The 17,883-nt window shown below is 42.4% G+C and overlaps 1 protein-coding gene across 17 annotated transcripts in view; it reads left to right on the top strand.

Annotated features, from left to right (window-relative positions):
• Nucleotides 1-17,883, top strand: part of MAPKAP1 (MAPK associated protein 1) — a 241,414-nt gene that overhangs the window by 182,327 nt on the left and 41,204 nt on the right. For all 17 annotated transcript variants that reach the window (XM_013058760.2, XM_013058749.2, XM_045082406.1 and 14 more), the window contains one exon: nt 15,178-15,318. In XM_013058760.2, coding sequence (XP_012914214.1) covers nt 15,178-15,318 — 141 coding nt within the window. The remainder of the gene's footprint in view (nt 1-15,177; nt 15,319-17,883) is intronic.

Genomic DNA, 17,883 nt, shown 5'->3' with positions numbered 1-17,883 from the left:
GACTAATATCAACTTTGTAAAAACAAAACAAACAAAAAGAATAAAAGGAAATGCCAAAATATTAATAGTGGTTGCCTCTGGTTGGCAGTATTCTGGGTAATTAATTTTCCTTCCCCTTTATACTTAAACTTTCCGGAGTTTCTATAATGAGCATGCATGACTTTTTCTAAGAAGAAAAAGTAAATAGTAAAGTTAAGTTTACTTAACTAAACTGTAAAGTTAAATTTACTTTACTTAACTTTAGATAAAAACTACATAATAAGAGTAGCTCTTGGAGCACCTGGGTAGCTCAGTCAGTTAAGCATCTGCCTTAGGCTCAGGTCATGATCTCAGGGATCAAGCCCTGCATCAGGCTCTCTGTTCAGTGGGAGACTGCTTCTCCCTCTTCCTCTGCCTGCCTCTCTCTCTCTCTGTGTCAAATAAATAAATAAAATCTTAAAAAAAATAAATATGTAAGAGAAGCTCTTAATTTAACAATCCTTATGATACTTGAAATCTCAAACCATGTATAGTACTACACCACGGCACACCCAAGGGAGAATTATAACAACACTACCCTTTGCAACTTGTTTATCTAATATTTTTTAACCTGATTTAAATGGGTAATCCCTCCCTTCCTGTCATGTTCTTACATTCTTTAAAGACTCTCCTCTAAAGCAAACTGGGGACTCTAATTCACAGACAGGAGTTCTGTGGTAGATTCTATTTCAGAATGTTGATTCTTTGTCAAATGATTAAGATGAAGCGCTATTTGTTAACATCTTACTAAGTATTTTTGGACACATGATACTTACTCATGTTTCAGATAACAAAGAGCCTATAGTGAAAACTTCGTCTCTCTTCTCTCCCTTAATTCTCCTTCCAGAGACAACAGTTCCCAGTTTTTTCCATATCTTTCCAGGGATCATCTGTGTATACACAAGCATACTCTGTATAAGGATGTGACTGTATCCCCCACAGGCATGTATATGCTCGCGCATACACAGTGTTCACACACATTTATACTTCCCCCTACTTAGAAGCAAATGGTAGCAAACTTACCATTAGAGTGTTCATTTTTCTTTTTATTTATTTATTTATTTATTTAGCCAGAGAGAGAAAGCATAAGCAGGGGGAAAGGGCAGAGGGAGAAGCAGGCTCCCTGCTGAACAGGGAAGCCTGATGCAGGACTTGATCCCAGGACCCTGGGATTGTAATCTGAGCTGAAGGCAGATGCTTAATTTACTGACAGAGCCACCAGGCGCCCTTTCTTTTATCATTTTAACAATAAATTGTAGAGATTTTTCCACATCAGTCCACATGCCACTCCACATATAAATTCACCTCTTTCTTTTTTAACGGTGCCAAGGTATTTCATAACATACTATGATTTCACGTTAGGTTTTTGTTTTTTTTTTCATTTTCATCTTTGTTTGTTTTGTTGTTTGTTTTTAAAGATGAGGTCTATCTCTCGTCCTAGGAAAAAGGCACTGTAAGGGTTGGTAGATAAAGCTTTGAAATCTTGGCTCTTGTTCTCACTTCACTTCTAAGCACGAGCTTCCTTTTATAGAGGAGGCTTTTTAATCTTTTATTTAATATTAAATAGAAATCCCAGTGAAACAAATATTGTTCTCCCATAGCTATATATTAAGAAGTTGGATTGAAGACAAAAATATTTCAGAAATAGAATATTTTTTGCTTCTGTTGGTATTTTTGATCAGGCCAAGCTTGCTGTCCATAAAGCCATTTTGGAGGTGAACTAAATTAGGAGCATCTATTGTGCAGTGTGTAAGAGAATATGCTATTGAGCCAGATTGCCTCGGTTCACATTCTGGGTCTGTCACTTACTGGCTGTGTGACCTTGGACAATTTACTTAACCTCTCTTGGGTAGTTTATCTGCCTTCACAAGATTGACAGGATTCAGTGAGTTTTAATAATCATAAAGCTCTTAGAATGGTGCCTGGCACATAATAAGCACTCAATAAACGTCAACTATAATTAATAAATAATGAACAGTATTCTGTGGCCGACAGAGCAGATGGGCCACAGATGTGGAGGTCTGGAATTATAGACCTGTTGGGGCCCTCAAGGAGGTGTGTGATGGGGGGAACGGATACAGAATGGAGGGAGGAACAGGAGACAGATCTGCAAGTCTATGTCACAAGACCAGAGAACTTAGAAGCAGGGTACTTTCCAGCAAATGTGCTTTGGTGCCCCAGAAGAGATATGTACCTTATAAGTAAAACCATTTGATTGAGCACACTGCCACAAGGATGGATATAAGCCTTCCTGTTTTTCTTCCAAAAAGGGATAGTCATAATTTTTTACATCAACCACATCAAAAGATGTTTCCTAAATTACTTATTCAGGCCTTCTTTTGTAAGGCATCATGCTAGACATTTTGCAAACGCTTTCTTATAATATTTTCAACTACCTTAAGGCCTTGATACTACCTTACTACCCTAAGATACTATTCTAATTGTGGAGATCAGTTGTGACTTGTGCAAAGTTAGCTAGCCAGTGATAGAACCAGAATTCTAAGTCAGCTGTCTGATTCCAAAGCCCACCGTGAGACTGTTGATGAAATAACCTAAATTTTCAATCCTAAGAATTGTGATGACAATTGTCTTATACACTATGAGAGAGAAGCTTGCTAATGAAGCTGACATGACAAGAGTTTCTGCCTAGGGACTGAGAGCTAACATTTGTGCTTGGATCTTGGCCTAAATAAGAAAACGACAAGCCAAAGTCCTTGAGCTTTCCAGTTTGGATTCTTGTCTGATAATCTACCTCATCCTTCAGCCAACTGTCTGCCAGAAGCTGGAATCAGACCAGAAGAAGGCATGAGTACATTATGGAGAGGATGTAATGGTAGAAGACTTCCATTCTTGTCTAAGCATCTATATAAATTTTGGCATCAAACTGAGCCTCACTTTCCTTTGTGCCAAATGTTACCAGTGACCTTTTCTCTTACCCCTGATCACACATAGGTAGACTGGCCAGGTCCTTAGAAGAAAAACGCAGCGTGAACCAACTTATTCTTTGTACAACTTTAAGAGAGAAACGGGAATTTTCCATCTTCGGGAAAATTAAACCTGAAATTAAACTGGCTTTATGGAGTACCAACAAAATGTCAGACCATGTGACTTTACTGTTTGATCACTCAAGAGTCTGCCCTTGTTGTAGTTCAGCATAGTGCTTTAAAAACACTATGCCTCTGCCGCCTTTGGCATCAGACGAACCATGTCACTTCACTGAACCTCAGTTTGCTCTGTAAATGGAGGTGGTTGAATCTATTTCACAAGGGTTTTTTGAAGATGAAATGAGATATAAGAACTATCATTGTAATGAACTTTTAGGCCGTTGTGCTCATCATCCTTATATTTTAGAAGAAACGAGGCTTTGAGGGGTGATTTGAAGTGATTGTATGACTAATAATCAGGGGTGGGGGCTGGAAAACTGGGTCTTCTGTGCAGTAAGTCTAGTGCAACAGTTGAATCTGATTATTTTATTTCCTAGTAGAAATTGCCATACAAAGAGTCTTCAGTTCTCTAGATATCATGTCAATCTCCTTTAATCTCCTTTCCTTTTCAAGGAAATCTTCCTTATTTCAGTGCCGTACTGAACTCAAGGTGGACAGTCACCTAGATAAGTGGCCTGTGGCAGGGGAGAGTATCTCTGGGTCTCAGTCTGTGGGGGGCCTCTTCCAGCTCTTTTGGTTTCCCCTTAAAGACCGGAAGAGGAGGTAGCTTCCTGTATCCAGGAAGAGTTTCTCCTTACCTCAGTCTGAACAGTGATTCCACTGGACGGATTGACCACCCCCACACTGGGTTGTGACCACCACCACCCCTCCCCAGGGCAGGGACCATCCTGCTGCCTGTGGCCAGGTATGGTTCATTACCCTAGATGGAGTGAGCCTCCCAAGTCCCTGGCATCAGCAGGCTTCTCACTAGGGCTCCAGGGGACAAGTACATGAAAGCTTTTAAAGACAAGTTGGGAGTTGGGTGAGCGTCAATACCCATGTGTTTCTTCTTGGAGGTACTTGGGCTATGCTCCCAACCCATTACCTCCCCCTCCCCCAATAACACTAAATAAAGAGGAAGGCAGGAAGCAACCATAGGCAGTGAATGACTGTTTGCTAATCCTGATGTGTTTCTAGTTCCTCTTCCCGGGGCTTTTTCATAGTGGGCTGATCCCTCCTCCTGTGTGTGCTCTGTGCCAGCCCTGGAGACTCCCGGGTGGTTCTGTTTGGCTTCTGGAGGCTTTCTTCAGCACTAATCTCTCCAATTTCTATCATGTGACTTAAATACCAAGGCTTTAAGCCTCTTTTATTATATAGCACAACAGCAGTCTTCAAGTGCAGAAAAAAATGTGATTGTGCAAATAAACTCTATTTACAAATAGAAATGACCTGTGGTGTTCATGGTTTGGATTTTAGGTTGAATTACTGCCGAAAGCCAGTTACGTTTCTGACTTTGGTCGGGGGGAAAGTATTCACTATAGGGAATTTTTGAACGGGTGAAGGTTTTTCCACGTAGATACGGGTGACAGCTCCCTGCTTTGCGGCATGCTAACAGAATTTAAATGAAACAGAAACATTGTCCCCAATGTAGGAATACCTGTGTGTTTGCACCTCTTGCTTTCTGGTTAATGCAAACTGGTTGGTAATGTGTTGTGGTGCACAAGGTGTGGTATTTGCTGGCACTGTGTGACCTTGGACAAGTCCTTCTCTGTGAACTTCATTGTCCCATCTGTAAAATGTGATGGTAATCCCTATCCTGTAGGGCTGTTAGGAAGATTAGAAGAGAATGTGTGTACCAAGAGCACAGTGGTGTGTATGCACAGGCAAGTATTGGCCAGGCCCAGTATTTGTCTGTCCATGTACCTGAGACACCACAGCTAGTCTGTGCATGTTTATGTGATGGCCTTTTCCCTCCCTGTTCTTCCTGTTTTCCCACTAGCTCTTAGACTTCCCACAGGCCCCTTTTGGCAATGGCCAGCACCAAGGGGTAGGTGGTACCTTGGGCCCAAACCAGTGCTGACCTGTACCGGAGACAAACTCGTGCCCTGTCCACACCTGCTTCTTCACTAATGAATGTCTGAATTGCAGTCTCTGTGGGCTGGAAAATTCAACATGAATTGCATTTTTCGCTCTCCCCCTTTCTTGAAAGTCCCCCCCTTTTCATTTTATCATTCGGTAGTAATTAGTATTCAAAGGAAATTGGTCTTAATATATTGAAATTGGTTAAGTGCATTTAGACCTGTACCACAGCCAATGTCTTATTGGAAAATGTAATTGGGGACTCTGTGTATGTAATTAATTGAATTACAATTAAGAACTTTCATTAAGCGATACACTGGTACATTAGAGCAGTAAGGAAACATGTTTGACGAGCCACAAACCCTGTATGGGCTTTAAGTGAGGGCACAGGGATTTGCATCCCTCTGGTAGGCTCCTGGCCCCAGAATCCACTCTGCTGGCCCTGACTGATGGCTTGGTAATGCCTCAGGTGACATTTCTGCAGTGACTCCCTGATGGTAGATGGGGTCCCTCTAGCTTATGTGCCCTCAGTCTCTGACTCTGGAGTCAGAGAGAGAGAGAGACCTCAGTGTTGATCAGATATTACAGTTCTAAAGTATTTTGTCATGTAAATTGTCAAAACTGCCCCTGCTCCTTTTACTGTGTTTTCAACAGTAACAAAGATACATTGGAGGAAGAGAAAGTGATAGGAATTCTTTCATCAGCCTAACTCGTGAGCAAACCTGTAATGGACCAGTGGTTCAGACCCTTGGCTGGTCACGCTTTATCCTCTAAAAGGTAGTTGGTTTTATTCTTGGCACACATTTGTTTATTCATCCCCTAAGCAGTGGTGGTGTCCTCCTATAGGCCAGTCACTGTGCTGGCACAGTAGAGTGGAGCCCCACATCATGGAGCCCACAGTTGTGACAGGTGCCACAGAGGGTATAAAAGAGTAGCTAGCAGGTGTCTGGAGCTGTGGGAGGAGGAGAAGGCTTTTTTGAGGAAGAAGAAAAAGGAGATAGTCAGTAAGAGAAGGAAGGTCCCGGTCCAAGGGACTGCTCATCTGAAGGCCTTGAGAAGGAGCTTGAAGTGAGGACTGAGGGATGCACAGGGTCTAGAAAGCAGAGCCTAGAGGCCCTGGTTCCATGTTCTGCTCTTTTCAGAAATTCTACAAACCGGAAACTGTTTCTTTCTGATCACCTCATAAAACAAGATTACCCTGATTTATTGAGGGTCTGAAATCTCCCTGTGGAAAGGCTCTGACTCCAAGAGTTTAATCAATTAGGCCCTGACAGCAAGGATCCCTACCCTGGTTGTAGCATGGAGCGTTCAGTGAAGGGCATATCCTACCGTGTGATCCTGACGGCTTTGGCGAGATTTTCGCAGAGGGCGTGCGCGCATGTGTGTGTTATACTATATCACCTATTGATTGTTTTTTAGAGACCAGCAAAAAATGACTAGTAGCCAAAGGGAAGTGTTTAATAGAAGAGAAGTTTGGAGCTTATGAGGCTTTAGGGACTTAAAAGGCCTTTGGAAAAAAAAGATGTGATGGATGTAGAAAGCAAAGGGAGAGTTTTTCTCTCCGACTCACTTATGCAGCCAGCTTTGAGTCTTACAGACAGAGTGAAGAGAATTAGGTTTTATCCCCGATTCTTTGTTCTGGCAAAGCCAGACATGATTGTGTTCTCCTTAGATACTGTTTTGGCCCATGGATTTGGACACTCACAGCCCATCAAAGGGACATTTTTAACCAAAGCATTTTGTGGTGATTAAGGGCACATTTTTGGAATTAGACAGGCATGGGTTCGGCTCCTAGCTCCAGTCTGTGCTACTTGTACAGCTGTGCTAACGGGATGATATTCTAAGCCTCAATTTTCCTCACCTGTAAGAAAGGGGATAATAATAGGCAACAAAAGGGCATTGGGGAAATTAAATGAGATAGCATATTTAAAGTGCAGAGCATGGCGTCTGGCATCTGGTAAACACTCAGTAAATGTTAGCTGCCCTTGTAGTTGTTGAGGCAGGATCCCAGTTTGGTGGGTTATCTGAATGGAAAACTAGTAATCGTATATTAGGTTCTATTAACCAAGGTAAATACAGGTTTTTGAACTCGGGTACTGTTGCTTTGTTTTGTTTTGTTAAGATTTTATTTATTTATTTGACAGAGACACAGCGAGAGAGGGAGCACAAGCAGGGGGAGTGGGACAGGGAGAAACAGGCTTCCTGCCGAGCAGGGAGCCTGATGCGGGACTCAATCCCAGGACTCTGAGATCATGACCGGAGCCAAAGACAGATGCTTAGAGCCACCCAGGCGCCCCCAAATTCGGGTTAACCTGTGTTGCATCAAGCTTGAATATCTACTATGTGCTCTGTAGGACAGAACATTCCTGCTCTCAAAGGAGCTCATTGTCTAGAAGGGGAGTGCAGATGTTTATCACACTTATCATTAGACCCTTCAAAACTATAGGGTTTCAGGGGAGGGATCAGGGAAGATTCTAGACTAGACCTTGAAGTAAGTGTGTACATTTTAAAAAGTGGGAGGGACATTCTGGCCAAATGGTATAACCTGAGCAAAGTCCAGTTTAGCTGAAGCAGGAACTATTCCATGTGGGCAACAGCAATAAGGCATCGAGATAGAGCAGGGCAGGGGTGCGGGCTGGCTCAGTCGGTGGAGCATGTGACTCTTGATCTCGGGGTTGTGAGTTCAAGCCCCATGTTGGGGGAGAAAAAAAAGAGTAATGGGGCAGAAGATGATTTATTTCCTATTTATTTATTTATTTTAGATTTCTTTTTTGAGAGACGGGAGAGTGGGGAAGCATGCCCATGAGCAGGAGGAGAGAGGAGAGAGAATCCTCAAGCAGACTCTCTGGTCAGAGCCTGACACAGGACTTGATCCTAGGACCTGAGAACAGGATCTGAGCTGAAATCAAGAGTCGACCCTTAACCGGCTGAGCCACCTAAGCACCTCTATTTCCTCTTCATTTAGTCTGTTATTTGTACAGCAGTATTTTATTGTGTGCCAGGCCCTGACATGGGTAATGTCTCTGCCTTTGAAGAATTGAAACCCCTCCACCTCTGACCATTTTATTTTCCACTATTCCCCTTCACACACTCTTTGCTCCAACCAAATGCAAACACTTGCTCCCACTTTATGGACTTCATGTTATTCCCACCCTGGATTGCTTGTCCCCTTTCCATCATCTGGGAATCCTGCCATCCTCTGTTCTTGAAGCACTAGCACAGGCCCACAGCTGTGGTTGGTGCTGAGTGACTATTTGTGAACCTGCTAGGATCAGTCAACCATATCATCAAGCTATAGGGAGTTTAAAGGTGAGGTTGTAACAAAGGCCATCGTCTTCTGGTTGAGTCGTAGAGTTGGCATAGATGTTTTTGGGGAAGGGAGATTGAAGTTGCTTTAACTTATAACTACATTCAAGCTTTTTGACTTGGTCTAAGTTACTGAACCATAAAATGAAGTTCGAAGTCCTGTGTGATTTGTATCTATGAACATAAGACATCTGCCGGTAGCATACTGTGAGTTCATCTGAGCTTTGATTTAATGATTAGCGCCCATTTGTCTGAAAGGAGGTCATTTATGTACCTCTTAATTGTCTCCCTCAGTTTCAGTGAAATCACATACACAAAAACACTTTTTAAATGTAGAACAATATTAATTATAATTAGCCTTGATCTGATCACCTGACAGCAAGTCTGTTATTCTTGTAATGTATGTCCCTGCTTTCTGTTTGTGTTTGTTTTCAGGTGTGTTGCACATACACAGCTGTAACTATACTTCTGTATCTTAAAATGATTGTCCAGATAGGCATCCAGGCACGGCATAAGGACCAGTAAAGGCAGTGGGTCTCAAGCTTCTTGTCTTAGACCTCTTTACACTCCTAAAAATTATTGAGGACCCCAAAGAGCTTCTGTTTATTGGATTATATCTACTTATTGGGAATAAAAACCGAGAAAAATTTAAGTATTTATGAATTCACTAAAAAGTAATAATAAATCCATTACATGTTAACAAATTTTTATGAAAAATAGCTATATTTTCTTTTGTTTTCCATTTTCTTTCTCTTAAGAGCACTTATTTTTGCTCCATCAGGAAGATAAATCATTGACTAATCACCTGAACCGGTGAGCACCGCTTTATATATATACTTTTGCAGATTTATATAACATCTGGCTTTATAGAAGGCATCTTGATTTTCATATCTACTGCATTCAGTCTGCTATTCAGTTGTAATATGTGAAGAAAATTTGCCCTAACATAGATATGTGGTTGGAAAAGGTAGGAGTATTTCAACAGCCTTTTCAGAAATAGTGGATATTAATTTTCCTTAATATGCCAAAGCTCAAGTGATTGATTCTTAAAGGTTAGTTACAATGTGGAATCAGAATCATATCATTGAACTTATGCACTTGTTATTACTTTGTGCCTTTATAAGATAATAGGCATGAAAAGGGCCAATAAGGTCTTACTGTTAATGTTGAGATAATGGACCCCTGGAATGCTTCTTGGGGATCACCCCTCCACTGGGTCCTGGACTGTACTTTGAGAACCCCTGACTCAGAGTTTACAGTTACCTACCTGTCTGTCTCCTTGCTGCTGCCTGTAGGAAGGTGGTGAGATGGGAGGGGAAGGAGGAGCACAGTGGAAGGAATGTGGACTCAAGTTCAACGGATTTGTCCCAGTTCTCCCTCTTCCCCAAAATGGAACCTTTGGGGCACCTGGGTGGCTCAGTCGTTAAGCATCTGCCTTTAGCTCAGGTCATAATCCCCGGGTCTTGGGATTGAGCACCACATTCAGCTCCCTGCTCGGTGAGAAGCCTGCTTCTCCCTCTCCCACTCCTGCCGCTTGTGTTCCCTCTCTTGCTATGGCTCTCTCTGTCAAATAAATAAATAAAATCTTTTGTTTTTTTTTAATGGAATCTTGGGTAGGGTTTGGCCCACTTGTGACCCTTGATGTCAGAGTTAAGTTTTGAACCTACATCTCTGAACTCTATGTTCCATATTCTTTCCAGTGTTAAGTCCAAGGCTACTTCCCAGCCCTGGGCACCCTCAGCACCTCCTCTTTCTTTCTTTGCTGCAGGCCCTAGACATTGCCTGCCTCCTCCTTCCCTCAACCCCCTCTTGCCAAAGCCTGACTTTGCCACTAAGATAGGTGCCATTCCTGTTTCCTCCTTGCTCATTCTCTCCTTTCAATACCTAGGCTCCTTCCTCGCTTAGATTTTGTCCCCAAACCTTTACAAATTGCAAATGGGCTTTCTGTCATTCTTCTGGAGCCTGGTGTCAGTCCATCTGAGCACATTGGTGCTCAAGTCACTTTTAGGCCCCACCCCAAAATTTGATCTATCACAATACATCTTTGAGTTATTGCAGCTCGAGCGTTTTGACACGATACATTATGGTAATCCATGGCACATAGAGACATTAACACTCCCGACTTTGACAAAATACATTGTGAAGTCTTTGAAGGCACCATTACAATTTATCTTGTCATTCAGAAGGAGACCCAGTTCAGCATTAATGTAGATGAACACAGTGTGGCTTTTGTTTCATTTAATTGCTTGTGACCTTTTTAATTGCTCATTTAACAAAATACCAAAGGGTTATGTTTCAATTAAATTAACAGTTTGGGAGTGGTTTTTTTTTTTTTTTTCCTGGTATGTTTATTTCTAAAACATTCTGGTTCTCTCTTTTTTTTTTTACCTTAAATAGATAAAAATGTCTTCTCTAACAGAAGTGGGTTTTTGATGTGAAGTTGATATACAGTAATAATTTTAACACACAAATGGTATGTGCCTACGTATGGTTGGGTTCATTCCTTTCTGGAAGGATACAAACAGTAAAGGTATACATGCAAAGTCTTTGAACTTTTCTAGTCCAAAACATGCTTTTGGTACACTACTCTGCTTCAGATGTTTTTTAGATATAAAGTGTCTGTTTGTGTGCACCGCTTCTGCCTCGTACTATTTTCTTTGTGTTCCTAATACCAAATCTGTAAGCTTCTGAAGATCAGGAACCCTGCCTTATCCTTACCAGCGTGCCTCCATAATCTAGCATCCCACTGGCATGGGGAGAGCAGTTGCAGGTTAGATGGCTGACTGATCTATATGTGTACACATTCCCCCTCCAAGCAGTGGCACTCCTGAGCCTACTTTGAAAAATGGCTGTGTAACTCCGAGACCAGAAGTTCAGCAGATGACCTGCTTGGGGGTGGGCAGCACATACTGGAGGCAAACACAGGAGTATTCGTTCGCTCCCTACTCCCCCAGGTGTTGTTGCTCTTCTAATGCAAACACAGCCCTTGTCATCGGGGGCAAGGCTCAGGACTTACCCAAGTATCAGGGGGGCTTAAATCCCCAAATGGGATATGAATTTACACTGTTGGGGAGTAGAAGGTCAATGCAAGAAGCATTAGTGTGTTGAGCCAGCTCCAGCTATATAAGTCTTGAACAAAATTAATATAAGGAAATTGACAAGCCTTGCTGGTTATTCCATAGCTTTAAGACCTCTACTAAAATCCTATCATCTCATCTGCCCATTATTAACATTTCAGCAAAATATAAAGTTTTCATTAATCTCCCACAGCAAATTTAGGAGTGAAAACTGGCACTTGTTTGAGCTTTTAGGACTACATTAGCTGGTGTATTAAACAAAATATGTCATTCTTCAGTAGCTTCTGTAAGAAGCTAAATCAATTTCCAGCCATATTTATGCACCACTTTATCTAAAAGCATCTGAATTATCATTTACAGCTAAGATGCTTTATTAGCAGCTGGCATTGAAATTGCTCAGTAAAAAATTATATGTCACGTTATAGTAATTTTAAAATTGGTTTTAATCCAACATCATAAAATGTAAAACTCTTAAGTGTGGGTTTTTTTTTTTTTTAGTAATTGGCATTTTAGCATAATGAGCTGTTACCCCTTTCCAAATCAAATACCTGCAATATTTAGAAAATACTAATTAGTAAAGAAAACGGAAGTTCTTGAGGTGAGTTGTATCTAATAATGGCGTTTTCTCAGATAAGATGGCTTTAACTGATTTTTAAAATAGGAAGGGATTTTAATATCTCACCAAAATTCTCCACAGTTCTCCAATTTAAAAGGTTCTGAAAATAGAAATAAACATCTTTGCAGTTCTGTTTCAGTAAAGTGTGTGTTGGGGAAAGTGAATGATTATTTGAAACTCTGGAAACTCTAGCCAGCCTCTTGGTTTAAAAGATGGACATTACCCAGAAGATAGAAGTGCTTGCAACCATGATGCCTCTGTCCAAAATTACAGGTGTCCAGAGAAAGGTAGCAAGGTTACCTAATGTCCCTTACAGGTGTTGAGTGTAACTCTTCTGATCCTAGCAATATGATGTTCGTTAAGTCACTCAGCCTCTCTGATCTACACCTTCCTGTGGACACGGCAGTTCACACTCATCCAGTAAATTTTCATCAAGCACTTGCTTTGTTCTGGACGTGGTAGCACTGGCAGGGTCTAGGCTGTAATGGTGAGTAAAACAGTCACTCTGCCTGCTCTCTTGGCGCAGAGACAGATAGTGATCAGCTGTGACAGCATTCTGCAGGAAAATGCTGGTGCAGTGGTAAAAGGAGCTGTGTTAGACTTGGGGGCCCAGGGTCAGGGAAGCTTTCCCTGGAGTGTCAGTTGATCTAAGCTCTTCAGGAAGAACAGGGTGGAGACTTGGAGATACAGGTCAGGAGAGAGTGAAGTGGGGAGACGGGTGACCTGGGCAGGAGGACAGTATGCACAAATACTCAAAAATGGGACCGTTTCACAGGCCCAGTGAATGACCATGCCATTCTGTGGATGGCATCGAGTGAATGACCCAGTGCAGGTGAGGAGAACATTATTGTAGGGGCTGGAGTTACTCTAGCTGGGAATAATTGTAGGGTTTGGAAACCAAATTCACAGTTCCTAATAAATGAGTTCAATGTAAAGTCATCAGAAACTAACTTTGACTTAAAAGCTTACCCTGTAAGCAGTAACTATGGAGAGGAAAAACGTATAATTGTCAGACTGACATTTATGTAACAGAATTTTCCTGTTTTATACCCAAATCTAGAGTTTTCCATTCCTCCAGCTCTGTCCCAAGGAGTTCTCTCTGGATTTCCCTGTGGGCCGTCGCTGGGTGTTCCACACAAGGCTTAGAGCACCCTGCTCTGGTCGGCCTCTGCTGTACGGGTGCTCCCGTCCCAGCAGCTCACCTTCAGGAGACCGCATTTTAAACTCTGGGGGACAGGAGATTATTTATCTTTGCTTACTGTGGCCCTGGGCACATGACTTTACTTCCCAAAGCCTCAGATTCCTCATCTGTGTAATTCAGAAAAATGCTTAAGTGCATGTGTAAAGCCCTTAGCACCATGCCTGATGTATCATAAACACTCAGACATACTCGTTCTTTTCTTTTTTTTTTTTAATTTAATTTATTTATTTGACAGAGTTCACAAGCAGGCAGAGAGGCAGGTGAGGTGGGGTGGGGAGCAATCTCCCCACTGAGCAGAGAGCCTGATGTGGGGCTCGATCCCAGGATCATGACTTGAGCTGAAGGCAGAGGTTTAACCCACTGAGCCACCCAGGTGCCCCCACATTGGTTCCTATTTTATTTTATTTTAATTTAGCAAAATTTAGCAAGAGCATACCAGCTACCTGTACTGCTTACAGAGATACAGAAATGAATGAGAAACTTTATTGTCCAAAAGCTTCCAAATTAGGGGCACCTGGGTGGCTCAGTGGGTTAAAGCCTCTGCCTTCAGCTCAGGTCATGATCCCAGGGTTCAGGGATCGAGCCCCGCATTGGGCTCTCTGCTCGGCAGGGAGCCTACTTCCTCCTCTCTCTCTCTGCGTGCCTCTCTGCCTACTTGTGATCTCTGTCTGTCAAATAAATAAATAAAATCTTTATAAAAAAAAAAAAAAAGCTTCCGAATTAGGCTAGAACAACCACTCAACAATTTAAGTGAAAGGCTGAATATATGTGGTCCTCTGTGACAGAATAAAAATAATCATGATTGCTCTTTTATTAAGTGTATTATGTGTTACAGTCTTCAAATACATTTTGGCATTCTGTTCCTGGTAAAAACTGAGGTTCAGAGAGAGAAAGTCACTTGCCCAATATCATACAGCAAGTTAGAGGCAGAGCTGGAAATTGAACCCTGGGTCTGCCTGGCTCCAGGGTCCAGTATAAACCAGCTGCTGTGGAATTCAGAAGGAGGCAGAGTTGGAGCTGCCCTGGGTGGAGTTTTGGCAAGTACAGGTTAAGGTTGGAAGGGACGTTCTAGGCTACCACATGGGGAAAGGCCCAGAAATAGAAAAACCTGGACTTGTGTGCAGTCTGAGGAGTTTGGGAGGCGCTGCAAGAAGGTGTGGATGAGAAATGACAATGTAAAATAGAAAAATTATGTCCCAGCCAGATTATGGGCAGCCTTCCTTGCTTGGCTGGAAACAGTGCCCCATCCAGGAGGCCACGCGAAGCCAGGGAGGATTTCCGCGCACCAGCCTTCTTATTTGTCCCCAGTGTCGTGGGTCAGAGTACTGAGCATGCACGAAGCTCTCCCTAGGCATCGAGCAAGTGAGTAAATGATCAAAGCTTCAGAAAGCTGTATGAATCCGAAAGTCCTGTGGTGGCTAGATTGCACAGAGTGCCTGGTGCCCAGAAGGCCAGTGAGGAGACTGTTAAAAGCGGGAGCAGACTCGTGCCCGCACCCGTGGAGACTGTGGGGCACAAGACGGGAAACCAATGAACAGTTTGAGAATCTTGGAAAGCGCAAGAATTCTTCAAGAGCTTGGATTACTTTTATGATTGGAAAAATTATTATGAGGGAAAGAAATAAGAAGTGTGACCGCCCATGCTTTTGTGCTCTGAACTTACTCTCGTGGAGATGGAGAGCTTCTGGCAAGCAGCAGTCTTTCTGTACTTGCGTATCCCTGCTGCCCAGCCAAGGGCCTGCCATAGAATAGGCAGTGTTTGTGGAATTAATTGTTGAATGATGAATATGCTACCATTCTCTGTTTACTGGAATGGCATTATTAAGTCATCGCTCAGCCTTTTCTTCTCGAAATTAAATAGCCCATATTATTTTAATTTATCCCAAAGCATTTTAAGCAGACACCATTTGCCAAGCCTCATGTATCTTTATGTGTTAAAGTGTTTTTTCCTCCCCAGGTTCAAGGGCAGACGGAGTTTTTGAGGAAGATTCACAAATTGACATAGCTACAGTACAGGATATGCTTAGCAGCCACCATTACAAGTCATTCAAAGTCAGCATGATCCACAGACTACGATTCACAACCGATGTCCAGTTAGGTAAGTGCATGAACTGATAAGGGACTGGGCCCTTTGTATCCGTGGCCAGCATAGAAACGGGAAAAGAAACAAGATTCGGCTTTTATGTGACCTGAATGACTAATGGTGATTTGTTTTCAAAGAAAATGTTTAAACAGTGAAATGGAAAGTACCTCCTTTTCCCCCACCTGAGTGCTTGTCTTGTCTTCTTTTTTATGAAGCAGATTAGAAATAGAGCTAACTTGAGACTCTTTTCAAACTGATTGACTTCTGTGAAGTCCCATCATTCTCACCATTCTATAATTCTCTTACCTGCTATCCTTAGAACTGCTCTGTAGCTTTGCCACTTGCCTTTTTTTGCTCAGGTGAATTCATTGCTTATTCATTCATGCCTTTGTTCAGGAAGCTTTTTAATGATCTTAGAAGTTATATTTGGATCTTCAGCAAATAATCCAGAATTAACTCAATTAATATTTGGATTAATTTGTTCCAATTAAGTGCTAAATTTCTGTTTTGACTGACACATAACGGGAGTAGAAAAAGTGTCACAGTAGTCAGTATTACAGCATCATTATGGTCACGGCTGTCATTTATAGGTACGTCTGTGTATAAGGCATCATGCTAAGTGCTTCACATACACTACTGAGCAAAGGTAGGTATTTGTACCTTCGCCATTTAGCAAAGAAGGTAAATGAGGTACCAGAGAGGTAATGTCTGATGCCTGAGCTCACACAGCAGGGAGGTGGTGGTGTCGGGAGCAGAAAGCTGGTCTGGCCGACTTAAGTGCACCTGCTGCCTACAAAAGGACACTGGGAGGAGTGTGGAGCAGGCATGGATGCCAGGCTTAGTCAGGGAGCCGACCTGTACCCTGGCTCCGCCACCAGCCTCTGCCACACCGCCCCTTCCTAGGCCTTGTCTGCCTGTGTGTGAAGGGAGGAGGTTTGCACTGCAGCTCTGAGGCCCGCTGATGAGAGGTTTCTCACAGATGCTCTCTATGTGTCTCATAATAAAGGCTTTTGCAGTGTTGGTGTTAGTGTGGCTAATTTGTAATAAACCTTAGAAATCTCTGCAAATTAAAAAAAAACCTTCACAAATATCCCTCCCCAGCCTGACTGCCCGGAGCTTAACGCACGCTGACAGGAGAGCTGAGTAAGTCAGACGGGGCGCCAGATTCGCAGCAGCTCTGAATCGTGGCTCTGCCAGTAGCTAGCCAAGTGACTTCCGCTCGCCAAGCCTCGATTCCATTGTGTCTACACAGGAGTATCTGTAGCACCAACTTCTTCAGATTGCCTAGGGGAACAAGTCAGATGGGCCACGTGAAGCACTCAGCACAGGGCCTGCCAGGTGACAGACTTTCTGGAAATGGGAGCCATTAGTGGAACATGCAGTGGACAGACTCTGGAGCTAGAAGCTGGGGTTTAAACCCCGGCTCCTTTATTAGCTGCATCACCACAGGCCGATGGTTCAGAGCCTCACTTTCCTCATTGGTAAACTGAAGACAATAGTCTCTGTCTCACAGATGTGGGAATGAAGTGCCCTCACACATGCAGAGTACTTAGGAAGGTACCTGGCCCGTAGCAAGGCCTCAGTAAACACGCAGTACTAGGATGATGGTGATCCTAACAGACTAATCGGATGAATTAGCACCCAGGAACTTTGAACCAAAACCACAGAACCCACCTTTCTCCTTTCTGGACCTATTTCAGCCTCCTCACAAACACAAAATGCTAAATATCTAAAATGGTTAAAAAAAAAATATTTATAATGTTGATTCTTAAAACATAAAAATCTTTAGTGTCTTTCTTCCTGGGGCTGCTTTTCCTGGTTCTTCTCATAGAAATAAAAATAATGAGGCTGCTCAAAAAGAAGCCAGATTCAGAACAGGGGGAAAGGTCCATACTGTATTATTCTACTATATAATGTTTAGAAATACACAAAAATAATGTTGGAGCTATAGTGATGAGTGTAAATGCCTTCCAAAAATACACAATAATCTATTGTGTAGAAGTAATAATGGTGGATATCTGTGGGGAGAGGAGGCTGTGGTGATTGCTGGGAGTCTAGGGATGCTGGTAAGATTTCATTTCTTGATCTGGGCCCTGATTACATGCATGTGTGGACTTTGTGGAAAAATCAAGTTATGGACACTCTTAGAACCATGCACTGGTGGTATAGAAGCTGTATTTCTAATAGAAGTTACTAAAATAAGAATTCTGTGCAGATGTCTAGTTTATGTTTGCCTACAGTACCTTCCCAGGAACAAAAGAGTGAGTCTAGCTTTAGGAAACCCAGTAAGTAGCCCAACTGCAGCCAAGATCCAAGGCAGGAATTTTCCCAGGTGAACATCATCAGTAAGTCCACAAATTCCCAAAGTAAAAAAAAAAAAAAAAGCAGTGCTTTGGAAAGATAATCAAGATCATCAGCTCCTTTCCCACACATTATTTCCAAAGGCAAAAAGCCAAACTTTAATTCATCAGATTCTGACATGTGTATTCACTTAAAGGAAAAGGACCACAAAAGGATCTAGGGGAAGAGCCCTAGTCTGTGGTCAGAACTAGGTTTAAATCCCAGCATTATCAGTTGCCT

This window comes from Mustela putorius, unplaced genomic scaffold (genome assembly GCF_011764305.1).
Source record: "Mustela putorius furo isolate JIRA1106 unplaced genomic scaffold, ASM1176430v1.1 tig00000596_pilon_pilon_pilon, whole genome shotgun sequence".
NCBI classification, from domain to species: Eukaryota; Metazoa; Chordata; class Mammalia; order Carnivora; family Mustelidae; genus Mustela; species Mustela putorius.
The sequence above is the reverse complement of the archived record's forward strand: the minus strand, read 5'-3'. Positions and strand labels throughout refer to the sequence as shown.